Below are 22988 nucleotides of genomic sequence, written 5' to 3' on the forward strand. Positions count from 1 at the left end.
TCTTTAATGATGAAAAACGCTGCATGCTGAATCTGCAAAGGCTGAAGTTGGGACCAAAACCGCTAGAGGCTGGTATCTGTAAAAACGCTAGTGGCTGGGTTCTGCTGGTGATGCAGATCTAATGCAAAAACGCCAGGCTGAGGATGCTTCCAAAAACATGTGACATCCCCTCCTTTTCAAAGTGAGGTACTGGTACCAAACTGTATGGCGTCGAGGGAGATCGCCAATAGCATCCGGAATCTTGGAAGGGACTCTTCGCCGGTCCACTCTGATGTGTGGGTCGTGCGGTACTTGAACTTCATAAAGGTCTGCAAAGCTTGCTTCTTTGGGCCGCGCCGAAAGCGACACAAAGTCTTCTGTGGCTCCTTCGATGCTTCAACTTTGTAGAGAGTCATGCTTCTTTCTTCTTCAAGAATCTCCATGGCTGAAAATTCCTGAACCCATTTCCAACACAAAACCATGAACATACCTATTCTATGTAAAGTGACTAGAAAAAATCTTGTCTTCCTCAAAGACTGTGCATGCAATGAAGATGAACAAAGAGACGGAGTGCCAAACCGTTCACCACACACACGCAAACAATGAGATCGAATCTTTCTCTTTTGATCTAAAGCAATCAACTGTGGCAATTCACAATGGAAATGCCCATGCTTGGTGCTCATACTTTCATGTGCTCGTTCTACGAATGTGTCATGCCAAGGAAGAGACAGGGAATGTGACTTCCTTGAATGCATACTTTTCAGCTTTTCATGAAAAATCCGCATACATTGGTGCTCATCCATGAGTGAAACGTGCTCAACATACAATATGTCATGCCTAGCAAAAGGGATCACATAAAGACGTTGACTAATATACAGGAAACGATCACGAATGAAACACTCGTACAATGCGTGCGAATCAATCATGCGAACACACAATACTTCCTGTGAGGGTTCTTTGGACCTAGGCTCGAGGGCCAAGATCGGTGCTTCCTGAATGATCGAATCGTCCTGCGGGGGTTCTTTGGACCTCGATTTGAAAGCCAAGATCGGTTCTTTGTGATTGATCGAATCTACAACGAGGTTCGCTTCGCTAGAAAAAGCATCCACTAACACATCATCCTTGTGAACAATCACATCATCTTCATGCAACTCATCATGCTTGTGAGAAATCACATCTTGATAATGCAAATCATCATGCTCGTGAGAAATCACAGCTTGATCATGCAAATCATCATCCTTGTCATTAACATCCAAATCATCATGCTTATCCTTGTCAATCAAACCATCATGCTTATCAGCATCATTCAAATCATCATGCTCATCATTATCTTTCAATTCATCATGCTTCTCATAATCATGCAAATCTCGTGTGTCATGCTTTGGAGAAGAAGAGACTGAGAGAGTCTCCTTCTTCTAAATCCTTTCAATCTTGTCCTGCATATGAGCAATGAGAGAGGGAGAATGAACAATGTCCTCTCCACGAATGACAATGGGAGAATCACTTTTGGCATGGAGAGTGAGAGTGTTAGCCTGCCAATCAATGAGAGGGTTACAATCACGAAACCACAGAATGCCCAAAATCATATCACATCCTGAGAGAGGAGACACAACGTGAAGGCAGCTTGTTGAATTGCAAACAACACACCAAGACACTCCTGCGTGATGAGAGCGTCCATACCAGGAACAAAGCCAGAGACCTCGAGAGGAGATTTCTAACTAACTTCTAGGCGGGCTCTCTCAACAAGTGAGAGACTGATCACATCATGCATACTACCTGGGTCAAACAATATGGCAAAACGCTGCCCCGACACCTGACCATAACATTTAATGAGAGAATCATCAATGGGAGGGTCAAGAGAAACTTGGGGCACACTCGTGTTATCATTAATTGCATTGACAGAGGAAGTGGGAAGTGGGTTCTGTGGATTCTTTAGATTCATTTAATTCAAGCTTAGGACATGTTCTTTTTATGTGACCCTTAATGTGACAATGAAAACGACCTTCCTTAGAATAAGTGCTTTGCTCTTCCGACGTGATGTATCCTTCTACAATTCCTTGTGCTACCTTTTCATATGGAGTAAGCTTAGGTTTAGCAATTGTGTTAGCCTTACCCTTAGATTCATTGGAAGAATTCTTTTCTGAGAGACTGCTGGAAGATTGGTTAGAAGAGTTACCATTCTTACCGTTCTTACTGTTCTGAGGGTTCTGAGAAGTCTGCGAGATACTTGTGAAAGTCTTGTTCTCCATAGGCTTTCCCTTTTTGTGCTTCATCTCTTGTGCGAGAGCAATCGCTACCGCCTTGTTGAGATCGATTGGGTCGAAGACTTCTATATCAAACTTGATATAGTCGTCTAACCCAAAAAGGAATACCTCTTTGCGTTCATCATCCGATTTGCGTAATTGGGTACCTAGCTGCAAAACACGATTAGAAAAAGACATAACTGACATACCATTTTGCTTGAGAGCGCGCCAATCGTCCTTCAATCGTGCGAGGTACTGAGGTGGCATAAACCGCGCCTTGAGCTTGTCTTGGAAATTAGCCCAACTGAAGGACAGCGGCGTGAGTTCGTCGGCTTCCTCTAGGTGCGCGGCTAGCTGTGGCTCTTGCCATGTGTGGTACCAAATTGATGGCGTCACCGGCAAGGTACATAGCTGCCGTCAATACCTTGCTATTCTTGTCTTCTTAGTTGTCGCAAAATAAGCATTAAATTGATGCAACCAAGAATGAATAACCGTAGCATCCATCTTACCATCATACTTATTGAAAGTCAACTTCTCTGTGACTGGATGTTTGGAATCCGCATCGTGGCTTGCGCCACTTGAGGAACTCCCACGATCTTTGGCTGGTTCGGACTTCGAAACAAGTACTTGTCGAACCAATTCTTGAGTGCGTAGTTCTCTTTGAGTCTCATGCTCGATCTCCAAGGCCACTCTTTGAGCTTCACGCTCGGCCTTTCTTTTTGTTTTTCTTTCGTTTCGTTCATCGCGCTCGCGTTCTAAAGCAAGGCAATTAACTTCTTGTTGTGCGGAAATTCTTTCGTTGCTTTCGTCGCGCTCGCGGTCTTTAGCTTCCTGTTGTGCGGCAATTCTTTCGTTTCTTTCGTCGTGCTCGTGGTCCTTAGCTTCCTGTTGTTCTGCTTTTCTTGCTAGTTGTGCCAACGGAACTTGATTCTTTTCTTGTTGTTGTGCCATCATGTCCAACGTTGACTTGACTATCTCCTCCTTAGAAGTTGGTACAACTCGATGGCGAAGGGGGAGGGTCGGAAAAATCTCTTGGTGGGGAGAACTCTTCGTCGCCTCTCTCATGCTCACCACCTGTATGCTAAGTATCCATTCCGCCTCGGGTGATGACCATGCACTAGGGTCTTGGGTTCTTGGGTTCTTGGGTTCTTGAGGGTCTTGAGATTCTTGAGGTTCTTGAGGTTTTCTTTCGCTTGCAAACCGCGTTTGAGAAGAATCTTCTCTGCACCCGAGTTCTACTCCTTTCCATGGCGGCCTTGCGCTCACACCAAGGTTGCTTTTTCCCAGCTCACGTCGATTGCCTGGCCGCTAAGTGCACAGTCCACTCTCAATGAGTGAAAAGAGACACAAGGGGAGGCTGGACAAGCCCTTCTTTCTTGGGATTCCCATCACTCTTCAAAAACACGATTAGGAATCGACACGCCCAAGTGAACTTGAGTTCGTGCGACCTCAACAAGCAAAAAAAATTTCTTGTGATTCTTGTGGTTCTTTACTTGAGTGATACAGAACACTGCCAAAACTCTGATACCAATGTTAGGTGTAGCTGAATGAATGTTTGCGCTTTGCTCAAGATGAGTGCTCCGAACTGTGCTCAAGGTTTCTTTTGTTCTTATGGAAGGTAGAGCCTTCCGTCCTTAATGAGAGAATGCTATGATCACAAACAAAGTGAATGGACACTGTGCGTGCAAGTGTATGAGACTGAGAGATAGAGAGAGAAGAGAGATACGACACCAGAGATGTTGTAAAACCCTCCTCCGAAGGCCCCACTCTCGTCGGCGAGAGTGGTCTACTTATGATTACACAATCTGGTACAAATGGAATGCATGGGACTGATGCAAGTCTAGGCTATGTTGACGACGACGACGAGGATGACGAGACCGACACTAGGGCTGAAATCTGCAATCTTTCTACAGCTGTCCAAAAACGGTATGGACTGAAATCTGCTACAAGTCCAAAAACGCTGATTTGGGGGGCTGTTTCTGTGGGTCTTTGTCGCTGAAAATCTGGAGGTTTAGGGCTGAAAACTGAGGTCTCTTAAGGCTGAAAACTGATGGTCCTTCTGGTTTGAATCTGCTACTTCTTTAGGGCTGAATCTTGATGGTCTTCTACTACTGAAAATGGCGATGTCTGAAATCTGCAAAGGCTGAGATCTTCAAAAACGCTAGGGCTGATATCTCTGCAAAAACGCTAGGAATGCTGAGTTTCCCAAAACGCTAGGGAAGGTCTTCTGCTGGCGAGGATGTTGATGCAAAACGCTAGGCACTGGGGCTTGGTTTTGGCGATGAGTACCTTGATGGGAAAACGCTATGCTTGGCTTGTGGAAGGAAAACGCTAGGGGCTGAAGTTCTTCTTGCTTGGTGGGCGAAACCACTAAGGTCTTGTTGAGAAGTTGCCTGTTGAGCTTGGCTCCTGTTGCCTCTTCTGCCGTTTAATGCTAGTCTAGGTTTGCTTATATACAAACTTACTCAATTTGCCCTACCTACTTTTTAACAAAAGTCACTTAAAAATAATAAGTGAAAAATGTCAAAAACAGGTAAAATAGGTTAAATGCATTGGAAAATTCCCCTGATGAATTCTGATGGATTGTGATGGGAATACTGACGATCATGCTGTGTGCAACCAGAGGATATGCATCTATACTAAGTGACTGGGCATGCACGGTCTACGAATAGACTCACAAAAGTGCCAGATTACTTCTAATCTAGATTGACTATACTGATTGAAACCTGATCGTGTTGTAGCTGTCCACGGACACATAGGATTGGATGTGTCACGTGACATCCCCTTCTTTTCAAAGTGAGGTACTGGTACTGAACTGTATGGCGTCGAGGGAGATCGCCAACAATATCCGGAATCCTCGATGGGACTCTTCGCCGGCCCACTCTTATGTGTGGGTCGTGCCGTGCTTGAGCTTCATAAAGGTCAGCAACGCTTGCTTCTTTGGGCCGCGACGAAAGTGACACAAAGTCTTATGTGGCGCCTTCGATGCTTCAACTTCGTCGAGAGTCATGCTTCTTTCTTCTTCAAGCATCTCCATGGCTGAAAATTCCTGAAACCATTTCCAACACAAAAACATGAACATACCTATTCCATGTAAAGTGACTGGAAAAAGTCTTGTCTTCCTCAAAGACTGTGCATGCAATGTAGATGAACAAAGAGACGGATTGCCAAACCGTTCACCACACAGACAAACAATGAGATCGAATCTTTCTCTTCTGATCTAAAGCAATCAACTATGGCAATTCACAATGGAAATGCCCATGCTTGGTGTTCATACTGCCATGTGCTCTTTCTACAACTGTGTCGTGCCAAGGAAGAGACATGAAATGTGACTTCCTTGAATGCATACTTTTCAGCTTTTCATGAGAAATCCGCATACATCCGTGCTCATTCATGAGTGAAACGTGCTCAACGTACAATATGTCATGCCTAGAAAAAAGGATCACATAAAGACGCCGACTAAAAGACAGGAAACGATCAGGAAACTCGTACAATGCGTGCGTACTAATCATGCAAACACATAATACTTCCCGTGAGGGTTCTTTGGACCAAGGCTCGAGAGCCAAGATCGGTTCTTCCTGAAGGGGTTCTTGGGACCTAGGCTCGAGAGCCAAGATCGGTTCTTCGTGGTTGATCGAATCTGCAATGAAGTTAGCTTCGCTAGAAAAAGCATCAACTAACTCATCATCCTTGTGAACAATCATGTCATCTTTATGCAAATCATCATGCGTGTGAGAAATCACATCTTGATCATGCAAATCATTATGCTCATCATTAACATCCAAATCATCATGCTTATCATTGTCATTCAAATCATCACATCATGCAAATCTTGTGTGTCATGATTTGGAGAAGAAGAGACTAAGAGAGTCTCCTTTTCGCGAATCTCTTCAATCTTCGCCTGCACATTAGAAATGAGAGAGGAAGAATGAACAATGTTCTTGCGATCCAATTCTGTTTTTCTTTCTGCATACTTGCCATTAAATGCGTTGGCCTCTAAGCGTAATTGCTCGCGCTCACGCTCCGTGGCTGCCATTCTTGCTTCGTGCCATGTTGTCATCATGTCCATCATTGTCTTGCACCAAGCCTCCATAGGATCTGGTGCAATCCTTGGCGTAGATGGGGAAGGGGGAGGGTCGGAAAAACCTCTTGGTGGGGAAAATTCTTCTTCGCCTTTCTCATGCTGATCACCTCCAAGCGAAGTATCCATTCCGCTTCGAGTGCTGACCATCCACTGAAGTCTTGGGTTCTTGTGGGTTCTTATGGTCTTGGGTTCTTAAGTTCACAGGAACTTGGGTTCTTGGGGTTCTTGGGTTCTTAAGTTCACGAGGTTCTTGGGTTCTTGGGTTCTTGGGGGTCTTGAGTTCTTGAGGTTCTTGAGTTTCTTGAGGTTCTTCTTTCGCTTGCAATCTGTGTTAGAGAAGAATCTTCTCTTCACCCGAGTTCTGCTCTTTTTCACGGGCGCACCCCTTGGCGGCCTTGCGCTCACACCAAAGTTGCTTTTTCCCACCTCACGTCGATTGGCCGGCCGCTAAGTGCACGGTCCGCTCTCAATGAGTGAAAAGAGGCACAAGGGGAGGCTGGACAAGCCCTTCTTTCCTGGGATTCCTGTCACTCTTCAAAAACACGATTAGGAATCGACACGCCCAAGCGAACTTGGGTTCGTGCGACCTCAACAAGCCAAAAAAAAATTTATGTGGTCCTTGTGGTTCTTTCCTTGAGAGATACAGAACACTGCCAAAGCTCTGATACCAATGTTAGGTGCAACGGAATGAATGTTTGCGCTTTGCTCAGGATGAGTGCTCCGAACTGTGCTCAAGGTTCCTTTTGTTCTTATGGAAGGTAGAGCCTTCCGTTCTTAATGGGAGAATACTATGATCACAAACAAAAGTGAATGGACACTGTGCGTGCAAGTGCATGAGACTGAGAGATAGAGAGAGAAGAGAGATACGACACCAGAGACGTTGTAAACCCCTCCTTCGAAGGCCCCACTCTCGTCGGCGAGAGTGGTCTACTTATGATTGCACAATCTGGTACAAATGGAATGCATGGGACTGATGCAAGTCTAGGCTATGTTGACGACGAAGACGGGGATGACGAGGCCGACACTAGGGCTGAAATCTGCAATCTTTCTACTGCTGTCCAAAAACGCTATGGGCTGAAATCTGCTCCAAAAACGCTGATTTGGGGGGCTGTTTCTGTGGGTCTTTGTCGCTGAAAATCTACAGGTTTAAGGCTGAAAACTGATGGTCCTTCCGGTCTGAATCTGGTACTTCTTTAGGGCTGAATCTTGATGGTCTTCTACTGCTGAAAATGGCGATGTCTGAATCTACAAAGGTTGAGGTCTTCAGAAACGCTAGGGCTGCATATCTCTGCAAAAATGCTAGGAATGTTGAGTTCCCCAAAACGCTAGGGAAGGTCTTCTGTTGGCGAGGATGCTGATGCAAAACTCTAGGCATTGGGGCTTGGTTCTGGCGATGAGTACCTTGATGGGAAAACGCTACGCTTGGCTTGTGGAAGGAAAACGCTAGGGGCTGAAGTTCTTCTTTCTTGCTGGAGGAAACCGCCAAGGTCTTGTTGAGAAGTTGCTTGTCGAGCTTGGCTCCTGTTGCCTCTTTTGCCATTTAGTGCTAGTCTATGTTTGCTTATATATAAACTTACTCAATTTGCCCTACCTACTTTCCAACAAAAGTCACTTAAAAATAATAAGTGAAAAATGTCAAAAATAGGTAAAATAGATTAAATGCACTGGAAAATTCCCCCGATGGATTCTGATGGATTGTGATGGGAATACTGATGATCATGCTGTGTGCAACCAGAGGATATGCATCTACACTAAGTGACTGGGCATGCACGGTCTACGAATAGACTCACAAAAGTGCCAGATCACTTCTAATCTAGACTGACTAGACTGACTGAACCCTGATCATGCTGTAGCTTGTCCACGGACACACAGGGTTGGATGTGTTACGTGACATCAGTTTTCAAGCATTCATTCAATCAATCAAACACACATTCAATCTCTTGAGTCTCAGTTTGATCTTAAGTATAAAGTTTAAGTCTTGATTATAGAATTAGCACCACTAATCCTCACACATTTGACATGGTACCAAGAGCTGGATTGATGCACAGACTGGAGGAGATGGGGGTGTCCATAGTGTTGATTTGGGGGAATATGGCTCTATACAGTCCAACAATGAGACATGTACGCACTTTGTAGTATGCACTCTGGAGGGGATGTCTGATTTAGTTCACTCCACCATTGAGGTGAAATAGGGTTGTCCATTGTCTCCTTTGTCTCCTACTCTATTTGGTATGTATGTTGATGAGGTGTTTGATGACATTGACAAAGAGGTGATAGAGGGGCCCAGCTGGCAGGGACGTGGATCCCATTGTTGCTATATGTTGATGATATTGTGATGATCTCTGACTCACGAGAGGGTATGCAACGATAGTTGGATGCATTACACAATTTCGTAGAGGATAGTGGATTGTCTATAAACCTTGGTAAAACCAAGGTTATGGTGTTTAACACATGCCACAGTGGATCAGGAGATCAGCACCGACTTTCGCATATGGTCAAGAGATTGTAGAGTATACAGATGCATACACTTACCTTGGGGTTGTCTTCACTGGGCCGAGGTTTTCTTTTGGGGCGAGCAACAGAGACTAGACTGACTAGAGCTTTTGCGGTCTTGGGAGGCTTGGAGAGGATGTGTTCGCAGGTTCAGTCCCAGGAACCTTAGACGAAGTTATGGCTCTTTGATACTCTAGTAGCCTCAGCTATGTTGTATGGGGTGCAGATATGGGGACCTTCTGTAGGCCAGGAGGGTTGGAGACGTATGGAGATGCCCTTGGTATCTATGATCTCTCGATTGATCAGAGCCAAGGCCTTCGTAACCCACGCTATCATTCAAGCAGAGCTAGCTGCCCCTCCTATGGAGATTGAGGCGCTTATCAGATCAATCTCCTTTGTGCAGAGCTTGTGGGGTACTACTAGAGACAGATTTGCTAGACTGGCCCTTGAGTCTTCCAGATAGTTAGCTCTTCAGGGGGACACTTCGTGATGACATCATGGTTTCAGACGCATGGCTTCACCATGGACACCCTTTCCAATACTCTCTTCAGGCACCCTTGATGTCTCTTACACGGGTGAAGATTACTAGACTCATTCGTCAGGACTTGATCCACCTGGATACCAGGAGGACATGGATAGAGCCGCCACATGAGTTGGGCATGAAGATGGCTTTCTATAGAGAGCATCTTCTCCACCTCACAGGAGATGGGTTTGTGATTCGACCTAGCTACATGGACACATATGTCTCATGGTTTGCGGTGCATGCCATTGGTCAGATACACACATCCTCACATCAACTGGAGATTTGAGACTGGTAGATTCATAGGGATACCAGCAGACAGTAGGATATGCCGCTTATGCCAGCTAGAGCCAGAGACAAAGCTACATTACATATGTCATTGCACAATGTACTATGAGATACGGGGCCGTTTCCACTGCTTATTCAGAGAGGGTTTCCGTCCTTTCTCTAGGGTCATGAGATATGAGGATCAGAGATGTCTTGGGCTATATCTACTTGAGTTATACAGACATAGAGACACTTTACTAGGGAGAGAGAGAGAGAGAGAGAGAGAGAGAGAGAGAGAGAGAGAGAGAGAGAGAGAGAGAGAGAGAGAGAGAGAGAGAGAGAGAGAGAGAGAGAGAGAGAGAGAGAGAGAGAGAGAGTCCCAGAGACAGATTATGGATTTCTTTACACTAGATATGGGACAGCCAGAGAAGCAACCATCACTGTAGAGCTCGGCCTACACTCATTCGACCTCTACTGACACTCTCATTGACCGAGCACTGGAGCTACGGAGATCCAGACGGCCATGATTGAGGAGAGGGGCTACACAACATCGACGAAGACTACAATAGAGGATTTGAGCCATACTCTCTTGACATCCAGAGTGCAGAAGAGGATGGATTCTAGTAGTAGTATCTTTGTTCTAGTTCTTTTGTACCCAGACATGGGATTGGCAGGAGGTGCTCAAGCATGGGCATGCAATCTATGCGCTTACCATCGGAAAGGGAGCCATGACAAAGTGAGGGCACACTTTCTTAGAGTGCCGGGACATGAGGTGAGATTTTGCACCAACGTAAGCGCCAAGAAGAGGAAGGAGCTTGAGGAAAAAGATCGGCAATTCAACACTAAATCCAAGCCCGCACGCAAAGTTGTCAACCCAAATATCCTCGTTTTTCCTTCTTTGACTCTATTCGGTGGGTCTTCATCCGACCCGATTCATTGCCAAAGGACCCTTGCCACTGGGACCCAAAGAAGAAGGAAGAGGTGGATGCTGTCGTTGTCTGCTTCTTTTATCATGGCCATATCCCATTTGTCGTTGCTAGGTAAGCTTTATCGGTCTTCTCTCTCGTTTCTTTTGTTCTCTTTGTTTCCGCCACTATGATCTCTAAACTATGAATAATGAGACTTACCTCTCCCATGTGATTGGAAAGCTTTGGTGCAGCGAATAGGAGAGTATGGCACAGGCTATGTGCCGCCATCTTCGGAAGCTCTCTAAACCACTTTTCTCGATCAAGAGAAGGCGGTCGTGGAGCAAGCAATGCTCAATATCCAACGGCTTTGGGCTAAACATGGTTTTTCCCTCATTGCCGACGGGTGGAACGATACGAGGAAGAGACCCATTCATGGCCTTGTCGCATACTCGAGTGGAAAGATGTACTTCGTGCACTCTCATGATGCCACCGAGAGTGGCAAGTCCGCCAATGTCCTCGCCGCAGAGTGGACAATAGCCATAGAGACGGTCGGGGAGCAACATGTGATGGCTTTTGCCATAGATGGGGAGGCACCAAACAGGGCAGCAACAGCTATTGTAGAGGGCCACTATCCGCATGTCACAATGTGCTTTTGCATGGCACATTGCTTGAACAACTTTTTAAAAGAAATCGGCAAGCTAGAATAGATCGCTCCAGTCATTGCAGATACAGTGAAGATTGTGAATTTCATTAACAATCACAATTTCATTCGGTGCGAGTACCTCAAGAGGCTGGGCGGAAAAGTGCTCCTCAAGTATTCAGACACCCGCTTCGTATTCAACTTTCTCCTCATGTGCAGGTTGTCTGAATGTCAAAATGTAGTGCGACAGGTTTTTATCAGTGATGAGTTCACCACCTCCCCCTATGCAAAGACTGTTGCAGGGATTGTGTGCAAGGAGAAGGCAGAGGATCTCGATTTCTGGAAGGAGCTCAAGAGTCTAGACGCACATGTGAAACTGGTGATTCATTTGCTTCGAGCTGTGGATGGCATGGACCCTTGCATTGGCAAGGTTTATGAGGCAATGGACCGCATGATTGAGCAGCTTGCATAACTTGAGCCGAATGTAGAGATCCATGCGCTTTGCAGCTCGAGGTGGAATTCATATACCTTTCCTTTACATGGGCAGCATACATGGTGGATTCAAAAATCTAAGGTGCAGGTTAAGAGAGAGATAAAGAAGTCATGAATCAATTTACAGAGATCTTAAACAAGATGGTTCTAGACAGAATGGGCGACGCATTGTCAAGGATCAATTGGGACAGTACAGAGAGTTGCATAGAGATGCGGGGTCATTTGGCAGTCTTGAGTCTTGACTCTTGAAACTCTAGGACTTCCATTATCCATACCTTTTTGTATTGCGACTTGCCCCCTTTGTAGCCTCTTTATGTTATATGTCACCTTTGGTTTTTTGGTATTGCAGCTTGCCCCCTGTGTAGTCTCTTTATAGTATATGTCACGGTTTTTTTGTAGCGCCTTGGCAGACCTTGCTAGCCAAAATTAAGCAAAACCTAAGTTTTTTGCTCAACGTTATGGCTCAACTTTCAAGTCTTATCTCTTAACTTCTACTATTGCAATTATGTGAGAGCTTTAATTTGTAATTGCATGTGTTATTGTGTATGGGCATTGTGTCTATTTTATATGTACTATGACCGCGGCCCCGCATCACCACACGACGCAATCAAGTCATAAGGTTGAATGTTTTTCAAATCATGTTTTTTGTGAGTATTAGAGTCTAATACTACTTGTATTTAAACACATAACGCTAAAAATTGCATTATTTGGGTGTTTTTTATGCCTCCCGTTCTGTGCTGTTTCCGTTCCGGACCCCTTGCCGCTCCCTTGTTTCGCGGGGAGGCCTGTCACCGTTCCCGTTCTGCGTTCCACGTAACTCTGTTTTCCAAAGCTAAGTATGTGATACTATGGCCCTTTCCAGATTCAAGAGAAGATCAATGATGTATCCTTCATTTTGAAGTTGTTAGATACTTGAAAGATTCACAATGAATTTTATGTGAGTCTGTTGAAACCTTTTAAAGGTGAGGTGCCAGTGGACAGGGAGCCTGAGGAGCAACTTGAAGTGAAAGAGATCGAGGAGATTCTCGTTTCAGAATAGATATTGGCTCATAAGGAAAGGAAAGTGAAAGGTAAAGTGATACGCCGGTATTTAGTCAAGTTTAAGAACTATCCGGCATAAGATGCGAAATGGATGGAGGAGGAGGACCTAGCAGATACTCCTCAGATTTTGGAACTTTACCTTGAGGCTTTTGGTCTAACTTGGACTATTCCAAGAGTTCGCGATTATCAACGGGTTGAATCTGGTGCAGTCGGGACTGCACAAGAGGAGAGTTACTCCGCTCCTTTGTCACACATTACCTGGATGGAATAAAGTCACTAATTTCTTTTGTGATTTCATGGATACTGACAGTATTCTACTGTATGACTTTATGAGAAGAAGTACTTCGAAATGGGAATTCCTAAAATGAATCTGTTGTATGTGCTCTCTCATGTGTGCATTGTTTGAGTGCATGTTTGAAAGACGAAATGACTGCAACATTTTGGTCTTGTTCACCTGAGACGTGATGTAAATATGATAGTAACAAGATTTAGTTAATCAAGACATCCGTGAGAGATCGGTGAGATCTGGATGTGATTGCTAAATACGTTACAGTTCTCATCTATGATCTCGACAGGGATAGTGATGTGAATGTGATTTGAATGCTCGGCGAGACTGTCATCTTTGTGCAAGTGCTGGATATGTGTTGTCTAGTGCGTCGGTACTTGGAGTCAGTGTCTACTGAACTAGTTTTTGGCTTATGTTGGTTTTGCAAGCGTAATTGAGCGTGATTATAATTCTTTCAAGAGGGAGGCATGTCACAAAGTGATGACGTGGCATGACAGATACGATGTACTCCGGACAGAGGGAGGTCCAAATACCAGTGAAAGATGCAGATAAAGTTTTACTAACTTATAGATTCTATCCGAGAGGCCTAATTAAAGATCTTGAATCTTATAAGTTGTACCAACTTATGGTAGGTACAACTTATGGTACCCCGGCCGAGGGGCCTAAAACCTATTTTCAAATAAAGCTGGACCCAAAATTGCATGAAGATGCTGACGTGGCAGCACTCTGCGGACGTTTTGCGATTTGCGATGATTGCTGACGTGGCACCGTACGGATCCAAAAATTGCATGAAGATGTTGGCGTGGTAGCGTTGTACGGACATTCCATGACTGCTAACGTGGCACTTTGCTGATCCCAAAATTTTATGAAGATGCCGACATGGCAGCACTGTACGGACGTTCCACGATTTGCACTGACTGTTGACGTGGCACCGTACGGATTTCCACGATTTGTGCTGGTTGCCCTAGCGCCAGCTTTTGGGGCTTAGATGCTTTTAGACTTGAAGCTTTTCATGTAAGTGCTTTTGGAAGGCCTAGGGCCATTAAATAAAGTGCCAGGGCTTCTCTCTTGACAGTTTTGTACACTATGGAGCGCGGCAGAGACGAGGACCCTCGGACATTGTACTTTGTGAAGCATCAATAATAAAGAAATTACAAAAGGGGCGCCAATCTTTGGGGCCAATCTCTCTGGGTGCGGAACTTCGCTGAGCCGTGTCGACTCTCTTTCTTAGTTTTCTTCATTGTTGAGTTGTTTCAGTTTTCTCTCACGTGTGTTGCTTCAGATTATTGGCTTGGGGTGCTATTACAGATCATGGTTCATGTCTAAGATCAATGGGGGATAGTGGTGGGAATGTGATTTTAATTGTTCGGTGACTTGTGTCTTTGTGCCAATGCATGGTTTGAGTTGTCAAATGCATGTAAGCATAGAGTCATTGTGTTTTGAATTATTTTTTCTTGTCCATTGTCTATTTTGCAGGCATAATGGAGGGTGATTACTCTTCTTTTGGGGGGGGGGGGGGGGGGGGGGTTACCTCAAGTAATGATGTGGCAATTGACCTGTCGGTAGAAGACGAGGGTAGTTGATGATGTGGCAGTCCATATGATTGATCTTGGCAGCTTTTCCACGCTGTGCTTTTATGCAGTCCCCCACACGGATTATTGTTTAATCAATTTGCTTTTGTACACGTACTTGTGTATGAGTGCTTCTGAGCTCTCGGGAGCTTTAGGTAAGTGGACAAGGCGCCAATTGTAAGCCGATTATGTGAGTGGTCTCACAAAGTGATTGTACATAGTTGCTCCCCTGAAAAATGAAGAAATATTGCCAGGGCTGTCACCCAACTTGGGGGCCGGTGCTTCTGAGAAGGCAACTCTGCCCCTTTGTGCCTTGAGAACCTGTTGTTGGAAGTTTTGTTTTGCTGTTTATTGTTCAGTCTGGTGTTGCTACAATGCTTCTACTGCATGTTCAAGCTGTCAGCCAGTTTCAGCAGCTGAAAGTTCAGACTAATGGGTGGTGTTTCAACCGTAGCTACAGGGAATAGCCATTTTCAGGTCTCATTTCCCCGTTCCTATCCCAATTTCTTGTTCCGGATCCCCGTTCCGTGTTTCAGATGTAAGTATCCGAAACAGGGAATGGCATTTCATGCATGTTGCCGTTCCGCATTCCCGGTTCCAATTTCCCGTTCCGGGTAATTGAAAGTAGGATATTGTATGACACCGGTGTTTATGGCCTGATGTAAATTTTTCCTGGGTAGGTAGCTAATTAATTGTCTCCAGGTGGGTGGAAAATGTGGTTCTACTAACTCTGTGGGTATACAATCGTCTTTGGTTGATAGTCGAGGCTGTCATGTTATTTTATTACTATGTAAAATGTCTAGCTAACCTACTGATCCTAGTTTGTTGGACGTTTGGTAAAGCATTGCAATCAGGTGAATGTGCAATGGAGGATACGTGAATTTATGCTTATGGTACATCTGAATATTTTTCCTCAGGGTTAGGATTTCATTATGCTTCAGTTTTTTTTGCTATTTTCTACAGCCATGTTCTAATCGGTAGATTATCGAATCTGACTTGGTTAACAGCGGGTTAGTTAGTAGTTGTTTGTCTTAGCTCTTTGCTAACTTTGACGGACTCTGCTTTATAGCTCTTTCTCATATGGTAGCCTTGTTGTGGGTTGGATTGCTATGTGGGACCTTGATGTTGCCTATGTCTCTTCTGATGTGTTTTATTTGGTTGTATGATCTTATTCTGTTGTGGACTTTTTGGCCATGTACACCTTGGATGATAGTGAGCCTAATATGGCTAGAAGTGGTTTAGGTCTATATATATGGTTTAGCCATATGCGTCCTAGGCTACTAGATTAAAGCTGGTTCTATTGTTTCTTTAGCCATGATTAATTAGTTCTTGGTCAAGTTTTTATGGTTTCAGAGATGTTTACTCGATTCTTGTGTAAAGTTTCTTTCGTAGATAATCTAGCTATGCATTACCTAGTGTGAACGACATGTATACTCATGATGTTTGAGTTTCTCTGACTCTCTAGTCTGATATCTCTTACTTGTACCTGTTATGGGCTCGTATGGTCTGACCTGGGTTCTTACGAATAACACACACATTCATTTGGCATTTTCTTCCTTTGCTTTGTCTCTTTCGCACCTCTTGAAGATCTTGCTCAATGTCGTGGATACTCAACAATACTTGTTGGTTTTGTCATTATCATGTCAGGAAGATGTTAGACGAGTGGGTGTCAAATCATGCAAGCGTACCACAACTTCCATCTTACTCATCAACTCAAGCATCTGCTGCAGACTATGAAGAAGAGGTTGGTTCTAGGGTATTTGTTTTACTTTTTTACTCATATATAAGCATTAAATGTGAAACATTTCAAAGAAAGCAATTATCACAAAACTTGGAAAATTTTCCACCTCTAGCAGTTGATGAAATTGCACATGTCAGTAAATTTGAGAGATTGAGCCAAGTAGTACTCTTGGAATTTATTGTATATTTTATGGATTTTGGGATCATACCTTTGTGTTGATTTGCATTTTTCTTATATCTATGTTGGGGGCCCTCTAGACGAATTTTAATAGAAGATTATTTTCTTTTATTTTATATATATATATATATATATATATATATATATATATATATATATATATATATAGAGAGAGAGAGAGAGAGAGAGAGAGAGAGAGAGAGAGAGAGAGAGAGAGAGATGAAATGATATATATTAACGCCTACAAAAGGCCAACATGACCTATGAGACCAACAAGTTACAAACTGGTGAAAGTCTGTGTGCTGAAAGAAAGACTAACATCCTGAACAAAATGTTGTAGTGAAAGTGAAAGTGGGGGAAAGACTAGAGACTCTCTAGTCAATACAAAGGTACAAAATAATGAGGGATGCAAGAAACTTAAGCTACTAAGAAGGGGATAATCCTCCAGCTCAGAGTAAATCCAACAATGGTTGGTGTCAGATCTCCTCGATGTCCTTCATGGTCAAAAATATGACCGAGTATTGTGCGTGGGGTGCCAAACTAATCCAAATCCTCCTGTGTAATCTCCGTCTCTATACTGGGATGCCCTCCTCTGTAATCATGGACATGCTTGGATCTCCCTAGGTCCATCGCACGGTCAATCAGTGTGTCTCTAGTGGAGGTGGAATCTGAACTCTGCTGCAAAACCTGTCTGTCTAGCTGTCTAGTGGTAATGGCTGGCCTGAAATAGTCCGTAACCTGTCGCTGAGTTTGTCTCTCTGGTCGCCTCAACAAGCAATCTCTATGTCTCCTCAACTCAAGCAAGAATAGACCCAAGCATCTTCGATCCTGGTATCTCATAACTCTAGAAAGTGGTCCAAGACCCTCCTTGAATAAGCAATGAAATCACCTGCGAATCTCATAGTATCCGGAGCAATGACATATGTAATGCAGCTCTGTCTCTAGCTCCCGATGGCATACATGACATACCCTGGCCTCAGCCGGAACTCCTCTATATCTGCCAGTCTCAATCTCAAGTTGGTGTGAGGATGTGCGTATCTGGCCAATAGCACACCGCACCCCATATGATAAATGTGTGTCGATATAGCTGGGCCCCCGACTACAAAGCCATCTTCCGTGAGTTGGAGAAAATGTTCTCCGTAAAAAGCCATCTTCGTGCTCAACTCCTGAGTAAGCTCTATCCAAGTCCTCGTGGTGTCCAACTGAATTAAGTCCTGGGGGAAAAGTCTAGTAATCTCTATCCGTGCCACAATGAGAGAGGGGGCCTCCAAAGAGTACTGAAAGAGAGGCAGTCTGTCCATGCTAAAACCATGCATTTGGAACCGAAAAGTCATCTGTCCATCGTATGTCCTTGTAAGGCCAACTGCAGGGAAGACTCAAAGCAAGCCAGACATATCTGTTTCCGGGAAGGTCCCACAAGCTATGTATGAAAGAGATTGATCTAGTAAGTGCCTCAATCACCACCGGAGCGGAAGCTAGCTCTGCTCTAATAATCTCAGGAGGTACTGAGGCCTTGGCTCTAATCATCCAAGAAATCATAGATACCAAGGGCCTCTCCATCCCTTTCCATCCATTAGTGCTGCCACCTCTGCCGTGACATCCAATTGAGGGGCTCCAAATCGGCACCCCATACATCATAGCTGAGGTCACTAAAGTATCATAAAGCCAAAGTTTGGTTCGAGGTTCCTGAAAGTGAACCTGTGAACACATCCTTTCAAGTTTGCCCAAGGCCGCATAGGCTCTGGTCAATCTAGTCTCTACTGCTCTTCTCAACGAAAAAACTAGCCCACTGAAAATTACTGGATAAGTATATGCATCTGTATACTCCACAATCTCTTGCCCATAGGTAAATGTGGAAGCTGAGCTCCTGACCCACTGCAGCGTGGTGTTAAACACCACAACCTTGGTTTTACCAAGGTTGATAGACAATTTACTATCCTCCGCAAACATGTAAGGCATCCAAATGGCGCTGCATTCCCTCTGGGGAGTCGGAAACTAGCACAATATCATCAGCATATAACAAAAGTGGGATTCATGTCCTTGCTAGCTGTGCTCCTTTGTCCCCTAGCCTCGTAATGTAATCAGAGGCCTCATCTACATACATACCAAACAAAGTAGGAGATAGCGGGCATCCCTGCTTCACTCCAATAGTGGAGTGAACTAGGGTAGAAATCCCCTCGGGAGTGCGCACCTGCCTTGCAACTGATCTATATAAAGCCATAATTCCCCAAATAAGCTTGTGAGTACCCCCATGACTTGCAGTCGCCGCATGGGGTGATTGGGTACTTTTACGGTTTGAAAAGGCAAGGTAGGGAAGATGAAGGGCAAGGAAAGGTTGTTTCCGAAGCTCAACATGCATTACTATGGGCCTTTTCAAGTATTTGATAATATTAGCAATGTTGCGTATAGGCTGAAATTGCCAGATACTTGGAGGGGGTATGTGAAGGAGTTGTGGCAACCACTAACCTTAGTTGTTGGTTTCTTTCCCTTGATTTTTATCTAACTTTTGGGACCCTCTTTTTGAAGTCACAAATGGCCGGACATTGTGTGGCCAGTGTGAAACGGCCGAGAGTTTCACCCGCAATTGGGAAGGGTAGGTGGCCACGAGATGGTCGGGCCAGTCGGCACTAGAATCCGAGCAGTAAAAGTGTGTCTAGGCTCAGTTCAAAGTCAGTTAGGCCTCTCGCTACATGTTATAAGTCGGTGGGTACTAGGAAATTAACTCAGAAGAGACAATCTCGACACATGGCAGTAGGAGAGCAACCTGCAAATGCAATTTCCTAGTCCAGCATGAAGACGGGGCACCCAAATTGAGAGAAGGGCTGATTTTGACTCACAAGTGACTACACTGTGTGTGTGAGTAGTGGGTGCAAGTGATCCCAAATCCAAGGATGTGGAATAGCCTGGAATTTCCAATGGTACAGCTCTGATTTGAGTATCCCATACTTCGGCATCATAGCCGTTCATCATTGCTACCTTGTAGCGGTGAGAACTCGGAGTTTGGGGCAATTTGAGTCTTTTCACTAATCCGTAGTTAATGAAATTGTGAGTAGCACCGTCATCTACCAAGATACGCACCTTGTGCCCTTGAAGAAATCCATGCATACGCACTAACTCATGTGGAGTGAAGGTCTGTTGCAACATGGAAGCTGTGATACAGCATTCATGCACCACCTCCGTGTGTGTTACCTCCACCTCGGAGAAACGTGAGGAAGACTCAAGAGGTAGCAGTTGCATCGTGTGCACTGCTTTTTCCTTGCCTTGAGTAGCAAATTTCCCTTGGGACAATCCTTTGTGCCATGGCCGCTTCCCAAGCATTGAAAACATAACTTAGCCTTCTCAAATTCCTCAGGAGAGAGAGGCCCTCGAGAGGGCTTTCCATGTGTATGTACAGTTGTGTGGGTTCATGCACGTATGCCGAGGCAAGAGCCTCTTGTCTAGGTATTGGATTAGCTAATTATTAATCCCCCACAGGTACATACATGTGAATTCGGGGAGATTTCACGTGAGAAATCTCATCCGATTCAAAGGGCAAGTAGCCCTACAGGTGCGGGAGCTTGAGGCTTGCTACGGATGCGATTGGCACGCGAAACGGAGCCCAAAACAGTAAAATACAGCCTGCTGTGTATTTTTGCAGGTTTAAGGTTTTGACCCTAATTGATCCCTATTACCCCTAGGAGCTTTGGGGAAGCGATGGGATCGCTGTACGGGTGATCTGGTGCATTTTCGGGGCGAAAAACTGAGAATTCGGCGTGCTGCAGATTCTTGCCAGGTTTGGGAAAGTGTCCGTATGCGCTGGGAAGGCACCCTTTGGCATGGGGATATTATCTGTGAAGCCTCCTACTGGGGTTATGTTGCCAAAATCGGGGTAGAATAGGCCATTTTCAGCTCGGTAAAAGCGGGACAGCTCGTAGGAACTTCCAGGTTTTCTCCCAAGTTTTTATAAGAATAAAGAAATACCTAAAGAGGCACCACTCTTTGGGGTCTACAGGGTGTCGCTGTCTGATTGGTAGCGCTCTAGCTCCCAGGCCGTGGTTTGTTTGAAGTGTTAATTCTAGTCACAGTCTATTTGTGAAGTTCCTCTGTGTCGCAAAGTTTAAGTAAAGGTTTTCAAGTAAGATTCGGGTGAAAGCTAAATATCTATCGCCCTACAGGCCGGCTTCATGGTTCCATTGGCGGGACAAAATCACTTTTTCGTTGAAGAGTGAGCCTTGGTTGGTGGTGGCGAAGACACAGAGCATGAATTACACTATGACTGACAGGACAAACGACACCAGAGAAGAGGGTTCCTCTTCACAAGACAGACAGGCTATTCCTCCAGTGTGGTTGGCGAGAGTTTTTGGCCACCCCTGTCTATACCTTTTGTTGATTTGAATGCTCCACAAGCTCAAGCGTATATGACTGGGCAACTAGATGAGGATGCGTTCAGGGGACAATTGGTTGCTGTTGTGAATTTGTTTTCTCGGTCGGTGTAGAATCCCAGGTTTATGGAATTTCTGCAAGCGCCAGCAGTGTCACAGCAGACAAGGCAACTGTCTCATGCAATAGAGCCTGTTGAGAAGGTCCGTTGTTGATTCGAATGCTTCACAAGGTCAAGTGTATATGACTAGGCAACTAGATGAGGATGCCTTCAGGGGACAATTGGTTGCTGTTGTGAATTTGTTTTCTCTGTCGGTGTAGAATCCTAGGTTTATGGATTTCTGCAAGCGCCAGCAGTGTCACAGCAGACAAGGCAACTGTCTCATGCAATAGAGCCTGTTGAGAAGGTCCGTTGTGCAGGGAAAGTCACCTTTGACATGGGGATTTTGTTTGTGAAGCCTCCTACTGTGGTTATGTTGCCGAAATCGGGCTAGAGTAGGCCATTTTCAGCCTTGTAAAAGCGGGATAGCTCGTAGGAACTTACAGGTTTTCTCCCAAGTTTTTATAAGAATAAAGAAATACCGACAGGGGCGCCAGTCTTAGGGGCCTACAGGGTGTCGCTCTCTGCTTGTAGTGCTCCAGCTACCAGGCCGTCGTTTGTTTGAAGTGTTAATTCTAGTCACAGGTCTATTCGTGAAGTTCCTTTTGTCGTAAAGTTAAAATAAAGTTTTCAAGTAAGGTTAGGGTGAGAGCTAAAGTCTACCACCCTACGGGCCAGTTTTTTTCTCTCATCTGATTCTTTACTTGAAATACTTTACTTGACTTTACGACAGAGAGGAAAACTTCACAAATAGACCTTTTGTTAGGTGCAGCGGAATGATTGTTTGCGCTTTGCTCAAGATGAGTGCTCCAAACTGTGCTCAAGGTTCCTTTTTGTTCTTATGGAAGGTAGAGCCTTCCGTTTCTTAATGAGAGAGTGCTATGATCACAAACAAAGTGAATGGACATTGTGCGTACAAGTGTATGAGACTGAGAGATAGAGAGAGAAGAGAGATACGACACCAGAGACGTAAAACCCTCCTCCGAAGGCCCCACTCTCGTTGGCGAGAGTGGTCTACTTATGATTGCACAAAGTGGTACAATGACGATGCAATGGACTGATGCAATCTGTGACTATGCTGATGACGACGACGGTGATGACGATGACGACTTTAGGGCTGAAATCTGTGGTCTTCTATCTACTGAATTTCAGGGCTGTTTCGGTGGCTGAAAATGACTGTTTTTGGCTGCGTTTACGAGGCTCAAAACGGGGGTGCATCTGCAACCAATTAGGCTGAATCTGCTGCGTTTTTCCTGCTGCTGAATTGGCGTTTTTGGATGCTGAAAATCTGCGTTTTTATCTGCTGTGTTTTGGGCTGTTTTGGGCTGAAAAACGCAAAGGAGACTGCAGCGTTTTGGCTGAAAAACGCTAATGCTTGTTGCAGGTGTTGGCGATAGCAAACGCCAAGGTTTGGGGCTGCCGGTCATGGGGAAAAATGCCAAGAAGAAGGCCTTGCTGGCGATGGCTGTTGGGGGGGAAAACCATAGTTACCGGGGAACGCCTATATGGGGCCTTGGAACGCCGGAACGGCGTTCCGGCCGGTCAAAAATTCAGGGAATGCGTCGGAACGGACTGCCGTTCCGACAGGCAGGCCATCACCAGAACGGACCGGCTGGAACGGGGCGGAACGGCAGCAACGGGCAGAAACGGGCAATTTTTCAACTTTTAAAAATATAGCTGTTTGGGAGATTTGGGCAGCCAACGGCCATTTAAATTTTACAGCCCTATATAAATCCCCCCTTCCCCCATTCTTCACCAAAGCATCAAGGAAGTTTGAAGGGGGCCATCTCTCCCTTGCTCTCAACTCTCGAGTCTGGACTCTCAAGCCATAGGGGCCTAGCCTCTAGCTCTCAAGCCATAACCTCTCTCTCTCTTGGGCTAACCCTCAAGGCTCAAGGGTCAAACTCTCTCTCTCGGTCTCAACTTCCAAGAGGTGAAGCCTCTCTCTCGAGTCTCAAGCTCTCTATCTCAACTTCTCATTGCTCAAGCCTCAAGCAAGAACGGAATCAAGCCTCTCTCTCTCTCAAGCCCTCTCTCAAGCTATCTCTCTCTCTCAAATCCTCAAAGATCAAGCTCTCTCTCTTTCA

At 45.0% G+C, this 22988-nt stretch overlaps 1 protein-coding gene across 4 annotated transcripts in view; it reads left to right on the forward strand.

Moving 5' to 3' along the window:
• LOC147422902 (zinc ion binding protein) overlaps positions 1-22988 on the forward strand; it is a 107602-nt gene that overhangs the window by 41236 nt on the left and 43378 nt on the right. For 2 of the 4 annotated variants that reach the window (XM_086501098.1, XM_086501097.1), the window contains exon 3: positions 16176-16268. In XM_086501098.1, the coding sequence (XP_086357224.1) occupies positions 16176-16268 (93 nt within the window). Of the gene's footprint in view, positions 1-16171; positions 16269-22988 lie in introns of all 4 variants that reach the window. The other 2 variants (XM_086501096.1, XM_086501095.1) reach the window with 1 other exon arrangement.

Source organism: Adiantum capillus-veneris, chromosome 26 (assembly GCF_014529385.1).
Source record: "Adiantum capillus-veneris isolate H3 chromosome 26, ASM1452938v2, whole genome shotgun sequence".
NCBI classification, from domain to species: domain Eukaryota; kingdom Viridiplantae; phylum Streptophyta; class Polypodiopsida; order Polypodiales; family Pteridaceae; genus Adiantum; species Adiantum capillus-veneris.